Source organism: Bubalus kerabau, chromosome 8 (assembly GCF_029407905.1).
Source record: "Bubalus kerabau isolate K-KA32 ecotype Philippines breed swamp buffalo chromosome 8, PCC_UOA_SB_1v2, whole genome shotgun sequence".
Taxonomy (NCBI): Eukaryota; Metazoa; Chordata; class Mammalia; order Artiodactyla; family Bovidae; genus Bubalus; species Bubalus kerabau.
Window position 1 is genome coordinate 52,210,484 of NC_073631.1, and position 14,152 is coordinate 52,224,635.

At 39.7% G+C, this 14,152-nt stretch overlaps 1 protein-coding gene across 1 annotated transcript in view; it reads right to left on the reverse strand.

Moving 5' to 3' along the window:
- LAMB4 (laminin subunit beta 4) overlaps positions 1–14,152 on the reverse strand; it is a 118,119-nt gene that overhangs the window by 94,772 nt on the left and 9,195 nt on the right. Inside the window, 6 exon segments of the mRNA XM_055589640.1 lie at positions 1,520–1,641; positions 2,784–2,885; positions 2,887–3,058; positions 3,357–3,564; positions 4,734–4,807; positions 13,180–13,315. Of these exon segments, the coding sequence (XP_055445615.1) occupies positions 1,520–1,641; positions 2,784–2,885; positions 2,887–3,058; positions 3,357–3,564; positions 4,734–4,807; positions 13,180–13,315 (814 nt within the window).

Here is a 14,152-nt window from a genome sequence, read left to right on the forward strand (position 1 = left end):
CCCAGCAAAGTTATGAGAGATTGCCAAGGTCCCCACGGTGAGCATCCCAGGGATGGTGGCTCCATGCTCCATCACCAATTTCCCCTCCTCCACTTTCTTCAGACTCCTTACACCAAGTACATGGAAGCTTAAAAGAGTTGCTTTCAAGGATCTTTTTAGCACTCCAATTCTCCTCATATACTCTCTATAGAATGTGTTCTCGAAATGTTCACTATTTAGATTTTTTTTTTTAATCAAGCAGAGAAATACAAATCATTTGGGTGATCTAAAAGCCATAGGATGCAATATTTTTTGTTGCTGTTGCTGTTTTTCAATAAAGAATATGTTTATATTCTTTACCTCTGTGCTTTCCAGGCAGCACAGAGGTAAAGAATCTACCTGCCAATGCAGGAGATGTGGGTTTGTCTGGGTTGGGAAGATCCCCTAGAGGAAGAAATGGCAACCCCCTCTGGTATTCTGGCCTGGAGAATCCCAAATACAGAGGAATGTGGTGGGCTACAGTCCTTGGGGTGGCAAAGAATTAGATATTAGACTGAGCACACAGCACACACGAAGAATATGCTTACTGACTCAGACTGGTAAATCTGAAGGTTTTACATCACCTGTTTGGTAGTATGGTAGCACTGGATTCTCCAGATTAGATGCTAGAGCTGGGTCCAGCCAGCCTCTTCTTCTCTAGGGCAGAACTGCTGGAAGTGGGGCTAAATGTCATTTTCTTCCCAACAGGCGCTTACCCAGATCTTCAGAAGGAAAGGCAGTCTGTTTAAAGGGATCTGTGTATCTTTGTGGTAATATCTATGCTACTTGCCTGGTTGGGTTTTTCCCTGTAAACAGCATAAGCTTGGGCCACATTTTGCTGGGTCGTGTCCACTGTGACACCCCTGGATGGGGATTTTTCATAAGAGCTCATCTAATAACCTCTTTGTCAAATCCTGTTTTTCCCACATTTGGGAAAAGAAACTGAATAACAGCTTTAGAAATGCATCAAAATTCAGAGGCAGAAAACACATGACTAAACTCCCTCCTATCTTTTTAAGTCTAAATATTTTATTAAAAAACACAATAGCCTGTCAACTCCATCCTGGGCCTCATTTCTCATATCTTATCTGACATATGGGTTTAAGGTCACATTCACTGAGTGTATATTTATTCAGGAAAACAGTGGGGCTCTTTGTACAAATTCTAGCGGTCACCAGATTGCTGGAGTGACACCATCCCCGCTGATATTACCCCCCCCATGGCTGTGCCCCTCCTATGGAAAGGGCCACACAACATATAATCTAGTTGTTCAAATTAATGTTAAGTTTTGGTGTGAGGGTTGGAGAAGCTGGTGTTCTTCTGTGCAGGAGGCACGAGAATATCACACAGTTGGAGCTGGAAGTCACAAGTTCACCCCCTGTGGTGCCAGAAGCCCAGCAGAAACCAGCTAAATGTTCTCCAAAAGAAGGGAAAGCAGAGACTGTGTAAGGAGTTTCGTATAAGGAAACTCAGTCTATGCTAAGAACTGAGGTCCACCCACCTCGGCAAGCACTGTCCAGGAGGCCCGTGGCTGGCCTCCAAGGAACATCCTGGAAGAAGTCCTTGCACCTCTCACAGTTTGGGCCGTCTGTACTGTGCTGACAGATGCATCGACCATGAACCTGCATGCGTGAGGAACGTGAACGGTGAGAACACAGGGCTCGTCTTTGAACTTTGAGGACATTGGGGTTCTTTAAATGGAAAATGAAATACCAGCCCGAGGGGGTCTCTCTGGGTCTTAGTTTTCCACGTGTTAGTTATAATACGAACCCTGACTGTCTACTATTACTTGCTTAATTAGCTTTTAAACTTTTTAATTTTATAAACTTTTTAAATTTTAAGATGCATAAGTGAACATTTATAAGGAATTCATTGTTTTTCTGAATTTTGGTATCAGGGAACACATGGCCTGAACACAGGCCCTTGGCAAACTGAGAGCCAGGATGGAGAATGTGTATGTGTGTGCATGAGTGCGTGTATGTGTGTGCACAAGTGCGTGTGTGGGGGGGATGATTTAGGAACTTCAGGGAATTAGAAAACTAAAACTGGAAAAAGGTGTGGGATTCTCTTGATTTTTCACAAAATGCCCTCAGTGCCCACATTCCCAGGGAAAATTTCCATTTCTGGTGAAACATATGAGGTGTCTAAGCGGAAAGATCTATAGCCTCCAGCCTTGTCCGTTATGACCAATAGTTCAAAACTATTTTTAGTTAGACACACTCCCAAGACTCTGAACAAAATTAAATTCTTCTACTGTATTATTCCTTTAAGATTAGTCCCAGGAGTGGAGAAGATCTGCACTGCTTAGGACAGAGTCATAGCGTGTCACTCGAGGTGATGGCTTTGGACAGCATCAGATGTCACTCAAACACTTTGGCACTGAGCCCAGGCTCTCACATGAATAGACCTTCAATACATTTTTATGAGACAATGTATGTGACATGGTTCCTCCCCATCAAATCTCCATTTCCTAAAAAACCAATAAACAAGAGAGATAAGATGGACCATCTGGAAATCATAAATTACAAATTCTGCCCATTAGCTCAATGATGGCCACATGTGGCAGAATTCACAAGAACTTCTGTCCAGAGAACCAAAGGCCCCCACATGGCCTGATGGGCCAGACTGAATGATATCTGCCTGGCACAAAGAGGGCTCTTGGATTGTTGATCCCCACATACAGAGTCTGACATACATTCAGCACTAAGACAGTGAAGGGAAGATAGGAGAGCCGATCTTGCTCTCAGGTGAGTTTGTAACTCATCATGCCTGGAGGGCTGAAAACATCACCGCGCGTCTTCTGTGTTGAACCACATTCACTAGCATGGCCATTGCAAAAACAGCTTCCTCGAACCACCATCTCATACATAGTAGTATTTATCAAGGGAATCATTTTGCCTTCTTCCAAGCAAAATATCCCCGAGAGTATGGAGCCTGGTAAAGTTTATCTTCAGGTTTGTTAATGTCACAAGGTCTAGAGAAAGGAAAATAATGAAATTAATAAATCAAAGTGCATTAGGTTGGATGGGTTCACAGCACCCTTCTTGACCGATACTGTCTTACCATCCTATAGACATGCAATGACAAAGAATCCCCCTTACATGAAGTTTTACAAAAGAAGTGCCCCTGGGGCACTCTTGTACAGGATCATTTCTTGTAAGATATTTGTAATTTACGTGAATATGAGCTGAATTCAGGACTCATTTAAATTTAGACACTGCCATTCCTAAACAAGCAGCAGCTTATGTTCTGGTTCAGTAGACACTACCCAAATTGTTTTCATCTCAATTAACCACGATAACAACAACAACAAAAGATTTTATTTCTAGGAAAGAAACCGAAGAAAGGAAATTCTACCTCACCACCAGTGGAGGGTTCAATATCCGAATATCTGGAGTCACAAACAAGGTCTCCCACTCCCTGGGCCTGGCCAGATGTGATGTTAGGGAAGGAAGTAGCACAATCTTTGGCAAAATATTTGAACACTCTCCAGGTGTGTCCATAGTCTGTGGAGCGTTCAACTAACATTGCAGCAGGCCGAAAAGTCTAGAAGAAAAATCAGTTAAACTTGTCATGCTTCGCAAAAGTAGAATTTATAACCCATTCCAGATTGACAATAATTTTGAATTCCATTTTTAGTACCTTTATTTGTATCTTTTCAAATCTATTCTAAGGAATTCTCTGGTGGTTCCACTGCAGAGGGCATATGTTCAATCCCTGGTCAGGCCACTAAGATTCCCCATGCCATGCAGCAAGGCCAAGAAAATGAAAAGAAAAAAAAATCTACTCTACCATGAACACACCAAAATCTTTCTATCAAGTGGGCGACTATTTATGAGCATATGTTTTGTCTCAGAATCAAATTCCATTTTAAAATTGTTTCTGTATAAATTAATTGAAGAAAAATGGCATGTACTTTTTTTAAAAAAACCAATGCAGTTGACATTTTTATAGCAATCTGCATGTGGTTTTCTTCATTAAGAATACTTTTCCTCTGGCAAAGGCTTCAAAACCTACCATAAAGTTTACCCGGTTCCCCAGAGTTGACTTAGCCATGTCAGATAACTCCCCAGCATTCTAATCGTACATCTATTTCTGCACTTGTCACTCTGCATTGTAATTTCAAAATTATATATCTGTTTATACCTATGACTAGACTGTGAGTTCTTTGAAATCAAAGACTACTTCTTAAATTTTTAAAACTTTTAATTTTATGTTCATCTTTTATGGCTAAAACCTAGCACCAGGCCTGACAAAATTAGAATTCTGATGAATGATTAAAGAATGACGATAGCACAGATTTTCTCTGGCATCTAACTCAGTAAAGAGCCTTTAAATTTTCTTCCTCTTTTGATCACATTTTTTTTTTTTTTTTTTTTGTATTTCCTGAAATAATTTACAGTGCCTGGCCTTTTATCCTCCAAATTATCTTTCTAGTTCTTGTCATCTCTAGCACCCCAGAGCTTGGAGGTTTTCTTTCTCCTGCATCTTCTAAGACTCACTCTCTCTTTTCTTTTTTGTTAATCATGTAAGTTATTATTTAATGAGCACTGGTGTTTTTTTGTTTTTCATTCAAGAGCAAAAGCCCAGATAACAAAGCTCCAGTCTGGATTTTAACAGCTTTTTGTTCTCTGCAGGGGAGCAAGGAAGTGAAATCTAAGGTATGCCGAGCATTTGGTAAGTAGATAAGGGGGCAGCAGTCTACTCTTCTGTACCTTAAAGGTCAGAATAAGGTGACTGAGCTGAAATAAGGCCTCTAGGTCCAGTCTGATGCTGACATGATCAAGACCTAAAGGAAAATCCAGAAAGAAGAAAATCAGTGATTTTGAGAGACAACTGTTTACCTTGCTAATTCCTCAACTGTCTGTAATGAAACCCTTTGGAATCTTATGGCTGGTGATTAACACTCTTGCCAGGTCTGTTGGAGTGGCTTTCCATGCCATTCACACTCAGGATAAGGTCTGCTGCTGCTGCTAAGTTGCTTCAGTCATGTCTGACTCTGTGCGACCCCATACACGGCAGCTCACCAGGCTCCCCTGTCCCTGGGATTCTCCAGGCAAGAACACTGGAGTGGGTCGCCATTTCCTTCTCCAATGCATGAAAGTGAAAAGTGAAAGTAAAGTCGCTCAGTCGTGTCTGACTCTTTGCGACCCCATGGACTGCAGTCTACCAGGCTCCTCCATCCATGGGATTTTCCAGGCAAGGGTAATATTTCCCTGATTGCGCCCACATTTATATTTTAGTGACAACACGCACAGCCACAGTGTGGCAGTATGGCACTCCACCAAGGGAGTTCCTGGATGGTCCCTGTAGGTAGAAAGAGAGGGCTCATTGTGTTCACCTTAAATCTTGACTTCATATAAGCTAGTAGCCAGCACATGGCAAACACCCACACCTTCTCCTTCCAACAGCTACAAGGAAGCACTTGACCTAGCTGTATTGTCACTCAGCAGAAAACACATCTTGGATTTTTCTCCTGGGACTGAGGGTCTGTGGGTGCCTCTGTGGCAACCAATCATGTTCCTGTCCAGTGGATGACACTGAAAAAGCTTCATACTATGCTTGCCCTAAATCATCTTATATACTGATGATGATGATTTCCTTACTCCCTTCTCATTGTCTAGAGTCCCCTACAGGAAATACATTTAGGTATTCAAAGACAATAGAGGGACTATAGCCTGAACATCCTGGCCAGGACTTTGCACTGAGACAGCTTGGTGCCATCCAGGTATAGCACGGATGTGAAGTATCAGCTCCAATCCAGACATGATGGAAGCTGCTCTCTAGAGTGGAACTGTCCAATGGATGTATGAGTCCCATGGGTGACTTAAAATTTTCCAGCAGGCGTATTTTACAAAGTAAAAAGAAACAGGAGAAATTATTTATATTTATTACATATATCGCCAATGCATGAAAGTGAAAAGTGAAAGTGAAGTCGCTCAGTCATGTTTGACTCTTCGCAATGGACGGCAGCCTACCAGGCTCCTCTGTCCATGGGATTTTCCAGGAAAGAGTACTGGAGTGCATTGCCATTGCCTTCTCTGCTATATATCTATAAAATATATTTATCCATATATTATAAATAACATGACATAAATAATACACACTACAGATAATAAATATATATAATATATATATATTATAGATAATATATTGTGTGCTGTGCTCAGTCATGTCAAACTCTTTGCAACCCCACAGACTATAGCCTGCTAGGTTCCTCTGTCCATGGGATTCTCCAGGCAAAAATGTTGGAGTAGGTTGCCATTTTCTACTCCAGAGGATCTTCTCAACTCAAAGATCAAATCCACGTCTCTTGTATCTCCTGCATTGGCAGGTGGATTCTTTAACACTGTACCACCTAGGAAACCCTAGATAGACAATACATTATCTGTAATTTATTTATATATTTAAATCATATGTATGATATAAATATTATATATAATACACTGCCTAAATATATTATATATAAATATATACTATACCTAATCCAATATATCAAAAATATTCTCACTTCAATATGTAGTCAATATTTTAGGAGAAAAACTATTAAAAATTCCAACATATGGAGGCTGAACAACACACTGCTGAATAACCAACAAATCACAGAAGAAATCAAAAAAGAAATCAAAATTTGCATAGAAATAAATGAAAATGAAAACACAACAACCCAAAACCTGTGGGACACGGTAAAAGCAGTCCTAAGGGGAAAGTTCATAGCAATACAGGCATACCTCAAGAAACAAGAAAAAAGTCAAATAAATAACCTAACTCTACACCTAAAGCAACTAGAAAAGGAAGAAATGAAGAACCCCAGGGTTAGTAGAAGGAAAGAAATCTTAAAAATTAGAGCAGAAATAAATGCAAAAGAAACGAAAGAGACCATAGCAAAAATCAACAAAACCAAAAGCTGGTTCTTTGGAAGGATAAATAAAATTGACAAACCATTAGCCAGACTCATCAAGAAACAAAGGGAGAAAAATCAAATCAATAAAATTAGAAACGAAAATGGAGAGATCACAACAGACAACACAGAAATACAAAGGATCATAAGAGACTACTATCAACAATTATATGCCAATAAAATGGACAACGTGGAAGAAATGGACAAATTTTTAGAAAAGTACAACTTTCCAAAACTCGACCAGGAAGAAATAGAAAATCTTAACAGACTCATCATAAGCACAGAAATTGAAACTGTAATCAAAAATCTTCCAGCAAACAAAAGCCCAGGTCCAGATGGCTTCACAGCTGAATTCTACCAAAAATTTAGAGAAGAGCTAACACCTATCCTGCTCAAACTCATCCAGAAAATTGCAGAGGAAGGTAAACTTCCAAACTCATTCTATGAGGCCACCATCGCCCTAATACCAAAACCTGACAAAGATCCCACAAAAAAAGAAAACTACAGGCCAATATCACTGATGAACATAGACACAAAAATCCTTAACAAAATTCTAGCAATCAGAATCCAACAACACATTAAAAAGATCATACACCATGACCAAGTGGGCTTTATCCCAGGGATGCAAGGATTCTTCAATATCTGCAAGTCAATCAATGTAATACACCACATTAACAAATTGAAAAATAAAAACCATATGATTATCTCAATAGATGCAGAGAAAGCCTTTGACAAAATTCAACATCCATTTATGATAAAAACTCTCCAGAAAGCAGGAATAGAAGGAACATACCTCAACATAATAAAAGCTATGTATGACAAACCCACAGCAAACATTATCCTCAATGGTGAAAAATTGAAAGCATTTCCTCTAAAGTCAGGAACAAGACAAGGGTGCCCATTTTCACCATTACTATTCAACATAGTTTTGGAAGTTTTGGCCACAGCAATCAGAGCAGAAAAAGAAATAAAAGGAATCCAAATTGGAAAAGAAGAAGTAAAACTCTCACTGTTTGCAGATGACATGATCCTCTACATAGAAAACCCTAAAGACTCCACCAGAAAATTACTAGAACTAATCAACAACTATAGTAAAGTTGCAGGATATAAAATCAACACACAGAAATCCCTTGCATTCCTATACACTAATAATGAGAAAACAGAAAGAGAAATTAAGGAAACAATTCCATTCACCATTGCAACGGAAAGAATAAAATACTTAGGAATATATCTACCTAAAGAAACTAAAGACCTATATATAGAAAACTATAAAACACTGGTGAAAGAAATCAAAGAGGACACTAACAGATGGAGAAATATACCATGTTCATGGATTGGAAGAATCAATATAGTGAAAATGAGTATACTACCCAAAGCAATCTATAGATTCAATGCAATCTCTATCAAGCTACCAACAGCATTCTTCACAGAGCTAGAACAAATAATTTCACAATTTGTATGGAAATACAAAAAACCTCGAATAGCCAAAGCGATCTTGAGAAAGAAGAATGGAACTGGAGAACGCAACCTACCTGACTTCAGGCTCTACTACAAAGCCACAGTTATCAAGACAGTATGGTACTGGCACAAAGACAGAAATATAGATCAATGGAACAAAATAGAAAGCCCAGAGATAAATCCACGCACATATGGACACCTTATCTTTGACAAAGGAGGCAAGAATATACAATGGATTAAAGACAATCTCTTTAACAAGTGGTGCTGGGAACTCTGGTCAACCACTTGTAAAAGAATGAAACTAGAACACTTTCTAACACCATACACAAAAATAAACTCAAAATGGATTAAAGATCTCAATGTAAGACCAGAAACTATAAAACTCCTAGAGGAGAACATAGGCAAAACACTCTTTGACATACATCACAGCAGTATCCTCTATGACCCACGTCCCAGAATATTGGAAATAAAAGCAAAAATAAACAAATGGGACCTAATTAACCTTAAAAGCTTCTGCACATCAAAGGAAACTATTATCAAGGTGAAAAGACAGCCTTCAGAATGGGAGAAGATAATAGCAAATGAAGCAACTGACAAACAACTAATCTCGAGAATATACAAGCAACTCCTACAGCTCAACTCCAGAAAAATAAATGACCCAATCAAAAAATGGGCCAAAGAACTAAATAGACATTTCTCCAAAGAAGACATCCAGATGGCTAACAAACACATGAAAAGATGCTCAACATCACTCATTATCAGAGAAATGCACATCAAAACCACTATGAGGTACCATTTCACACCAGTCAGAATGGCTGCGATCCAAAAGTCTACAAGTAATAAATGCTGGAGAGGGTGTGGAGAAAAGGGAACCCTCTTACACTGTTGGTGGGAATGCAAACTAGTACAGCCACTATGGAGAACAGTGTGGAGATTCCTTAAAAAACTGGAAATAGAACTGCCTTATGATCCAGCAATCCCACTGCTGGGCATACACACTGAGGAAACCAGAAGGGAAAGAGACACGTGTACCTCAATGTTCATCGCAGCACTGTTTATAACAGCCAGGACATGGAAGCAACCTAGATGTCCATCAACAGATGAATGGATAAGAGAGCTGTGGTACATATACACAATGGAGTATTACTCAGCCATCAAAAAGAATACATTTGAATCAGTTCTAATGAGGTGGATGAAACTGGAGCCTATTATACAGAGTGAAGTAAGCCAGAAGGAAAAACACCAATACAGTATACTAACGCATATATATGGAATTTAGAAAGATGGTAACAATAACCCTGTGTACGAGACAGCAAAAGAGACACTGATGTATAGAACAGTCTTATGGACTCTGTGGGAGAGGGAGAGGGTGGGAAGATTTGGGAGAATGGCATTGAAACATGTAAAATATCATGTATGAAACGAGTTGCCAGTCCAGGTTCGATGCACGATACTGAATGCTTGGGGCTAGCGCACTGGGATGACCCAGAGGGATGGTATGGGGAGGGAGGAGGGAGGAGGGTTCAGGATGGGGAACACATGTATACCTGTGGTGGATTCATTTTGATATTTGGCAAAACTAATACAATTATGTAAAATTTAAAAATAAAATAAAATTAAAAAATAAAATAAAATAAAAATAAAAATTAGTGATGCTTTATTATACATACTTCTTTTCCCAAACTAAGTCTTAGAAACCCGGGATGTTTTTACACACATAGCACATCTTGGTTTGGATTCAGTTCAGTTCAGTTGCTCAGTCGTGTCCGACTCTTTGCGACCCTGTGGACTGCAGTATGCCAGGCTTCCCTGTCCATCACCAACTCCCAGAGCTTACTCAAACTCATGTCCATCAAGTGAGTGATGCCATCCAACCATCTCATCCTCTGTCGTCCCCTTCTCCTGCCTTCAATCTTTTCCAGCATCAGGGTCTTTTCCAATGAGTCAGTTCTTTGCATCAGGTGGCCAAAGTATTGGAGCTTCAGCTTCAGCATCAGTCCTTCCAATGAATATTCAGGGCTGATTTCCTTTAGGATGGACTGGTTGGATCCCCTTGTAGTCCAAGGGACTCTCAAGAGTCTTCCCCAACACCACAGTTCAAAAGCATCAATTCTTTGGTGTTCAGCTTTCTTTACAGGCCAAATCTCACATCCATACATGACTACTGAAAAAAACCATAGCTTTGCTTCCAAGAAGCAAGCATCTTTTAATTTTATGGCTGCAGTCACCATCTTCAGTGATTTTGGAGCCCCCCAAAATAGTCTCTCACTGTTTCGTTTCCCCATCTGTTTGCCCTGAAGTGATGGGACCAGATGCCGTGATCTTAGTGTTATGAATGTTGAGTTTTAAGCCAACTTTTCTCTCTCCTCTTTCACTTTTATCAAGAGGCTCTTTAGTTCTTCTTTGCTTTCTTCCATAAGGGTGGTGTCATCTGCATATATGAGGTTATTGTTATTTCTCCCGACAATCTTGATTCCAGCTTGTGCTTCATGCAGCCCGGCATTTTGCATGATGTACTCTGCATATGGGCTTCCCTCATAGCTCAGTTGGTAAAGAATCCGCCTGCAATGCAGGAGACCCCGGTTCAATTCCTGGATTGGGAAGATCTGCTGGAGAAGGGAAAGGCTACCCATTCCAGTATTCTGGCTTGGAGAATTCCATGGACTGCATAGTCCATGGGGTTGCAAAGAGTGAGACATGACTGAGTGACTCTCAGTTTGACTCTGCATATGAGTTAAATAAGCAGGGTAACAATATACAGCCTTGACATACTCCTTTCCATATTTGGAACCAGTCTGTTGTTCCATGTCTAACTGTTGCTTCTTGACCTGAATATAGATTTCTCAGGAGGCAGGTCAGGTGGTCTGGTATTCTCATCACTTGAAGAATTTTCCACAGTTTGTTGTGATCCACACAGTCAAAGGCTTTGGCGTGGTCAATAAAGCAGAATTAGATGTTTTTCTGGAACTCTCTTGCTTTTTTGATGATCCAACGTATATTGGCAGTTTGATCTCTGGTTCCTGTGTCTGTTTTAAATACAGCTTGAACATTTGGAACTTCTAAGTTCATGTACTGTGGAAGCCTAGCTTGGAGAATTTTGAGCATTACATTGCTATCGTGTAAGATGAGTGCAATTGTGCAGTAGTTTGAACATTCTTTGGCACTGACTTTCTTTGGGATTGGAATGAAAACTGACCTTTTTCAGTCCTGTGGCCACCGCTGAGTTTTCCTATTTTGCTGGCATATTGAATGCAGCACTTTCACAGCATCATCTTTTAGCATTTGAAATAGCTCAACTGGAATTCTGTTACCTCCACTAGATTTGTTCATAGCGATGCTTCCTAAGGCCCACTTGACTTCACATTCCAGGATGTCTGACTCTAGGTGAGTGATCACACCATCGTGGTTATCTGGGTCATGAAAATCTTTTCTGTATAGTTCTTCTGTGTGTTCTTGCCACCTCTTCTTAATATCTTCTGCTTCTGTTAGGTGGATTAGCCATGTTTTATGTGCTCAGTAGCCATGTGTGGAGCCGCAATATTGGAAAGTCTAGCTCCAGAGAACAATGACCTGACTGTGGTGAACTGGGATATAGCTTAGTGTTCTAGGGTGAATGGCTTGGGGAAGAGTTTGTTGCTGAGAGAGCAGCCACATTTCAGGCTCTGTGTCAAAGGCCCCAGCTCTTTCTGGAAAGGAGATCATCTGTTCCCTCTTATTCTCAACCAAGCACTCAGTTGAGAACACATCTTCTGTGCAGTCAGCTTTGACAAAAGGGCATTCCCTCTTAAGGAGACATGGAATGAATGCTGGGCATGTGGATCAAAGCAGGTGTGAAGCAAAAATGGTCCCATTCATCAGCATGGTAAAAACTGCCAACATTGACTAAGGAGAGTCCAACGAGAGACCAATCATTAGGATCCAAATGAACTAGCATTTAATAGACACCAATCAATGATCTTACCTATTATGATTTTTCCCACATTCCCCTGTTATGGCCTGGGATCCCTTTAGGGAAATATGTTTAGAGTCCGAACAGAATAGAGGAATTGTAGTCCAAGGTGAGAGATGCAGGGATGTGGCAAATGGAATCCTCTGGGGGGATTAGAGCTCCAGACCAGTGTTGAAGAGGGTCCATCATGAGTGAATGAGCTACATTAAACACATAAAGCTGGGGTGGGAAATAGGGAATCCCTGATCAGGTCCAAATTTACAGGGGCATCTAGGAAACAGGGCCAGTGTGAGGTTCAGGATCACAATGTCATGAACAGGGAAGGGCAAAAACCAGGAAGGAAAGAATTGCAGTCAGTAGCCAACTATCCTTTCAATTAAATTTTTACATTAAAATTTTTGATTTGCAGAAAGAAATATCCTTTCTCTTTCTGCGTTCATATGTTGAAGAAGGAAAAAGCACATGGCATTAACTCTCAGACTTCCCCTGGCATTATTATTTCTGTTTACATCAGTGTATTTTTTATTAGGCTTAATTTACCAATACCTCATAAACTACTCCCATCTCCCTTTTTATTTTCCCAAAGAACAAGAGCATACAGAACTGTTCCCCACATGAAAAAAGTAAAACATTCTCAGGTATGTGCTTAAAAAATACTTCTATTTCTCAAGAGGAAAATATTCTTTCTTAAAATGAAAATTGAATTCTGCTTTTATACAGGGTTTTACATTCTCAGTGGATATTATTGCACTTCAATATAACTCCTTGTGTGATAGTGCCAAAATCATACAGAGAGAAAGATACCTTACAAAAATGTGAAGAAATAAAAAACTGAACAGAAACTTGGTCATACCATTTTCAGATTGCCACCACTTCTTTTCTCTCTCTGGTTCAAAACCTGTGATTACGTTCTCGATGGTGCGGCTGTTGGGTTGGGTGTGTGGATCATATGGAAATCTGGAATCACAGATGAAGCATTTTTGTTCCCCCTGGAAAACACATCATTAAAATTAAAAATAAATAGTCGTCATTACTTATTGTTGATCTGAATTTAAAAACAAGCTGGATGTGCTATATTTGTCATTCAATCTAGCTAAAAATAAAAAGCAGAGGAAATGACAAGACATAAATTTTTCCATCAATAGGTGCTTGACTACCAAAACAAACAAAATTAAGACTTGACTTAGAAATTTTATAAATGTAAACATTTGGGACAAAATTGCAAATTTGTAGAACTAATCATTTTTTTCTCATACAAGGAGCAGAGGGTTTAGAGTTTGTTTTATAGAAAAATAACTAGGATATACTCGAGTTGGAATAACTTCCTTTAGTTAAAAAAAAAATTAGTAAGAAATTAATGAAACAATTGGCCATTAGTTTATCTGCAACCATCATCCTTTCTCTCTCAGATATTATTTTTGGCATAAAAGCTTCCAGAGCCAAAACCTTTACTATGCACATGTGGATTTTGTAAGAATTTCATTAAACTCATTACAGAGAGACCCACCCTCTTGTCTTGCCAGGTAGAAGGTTTTTGTCAATTGGAACTAATTTTGCTTGGGATGGATTTTCAAAGGTTTTAACAGTCAAGACTGGCCTTTTGAGTTTGCATCCACTTGTAGGTGTACTTACTTACAACTCCTGAGGAACTCTCCCAAAGGCCTGTCAATGGCCTGCACAGTTGTTCTGGCTAATATTTGTGGGACTCTGGAGGAGCATTTTTGCAAAGCTTCCAGGAAGCAGGAGTGATTTCTTACAATCCTCCATATTGGAAATTGCCCAAAACAGCAAATATGCTGGTAGGTATTCAGCAAACGTTGGATTTT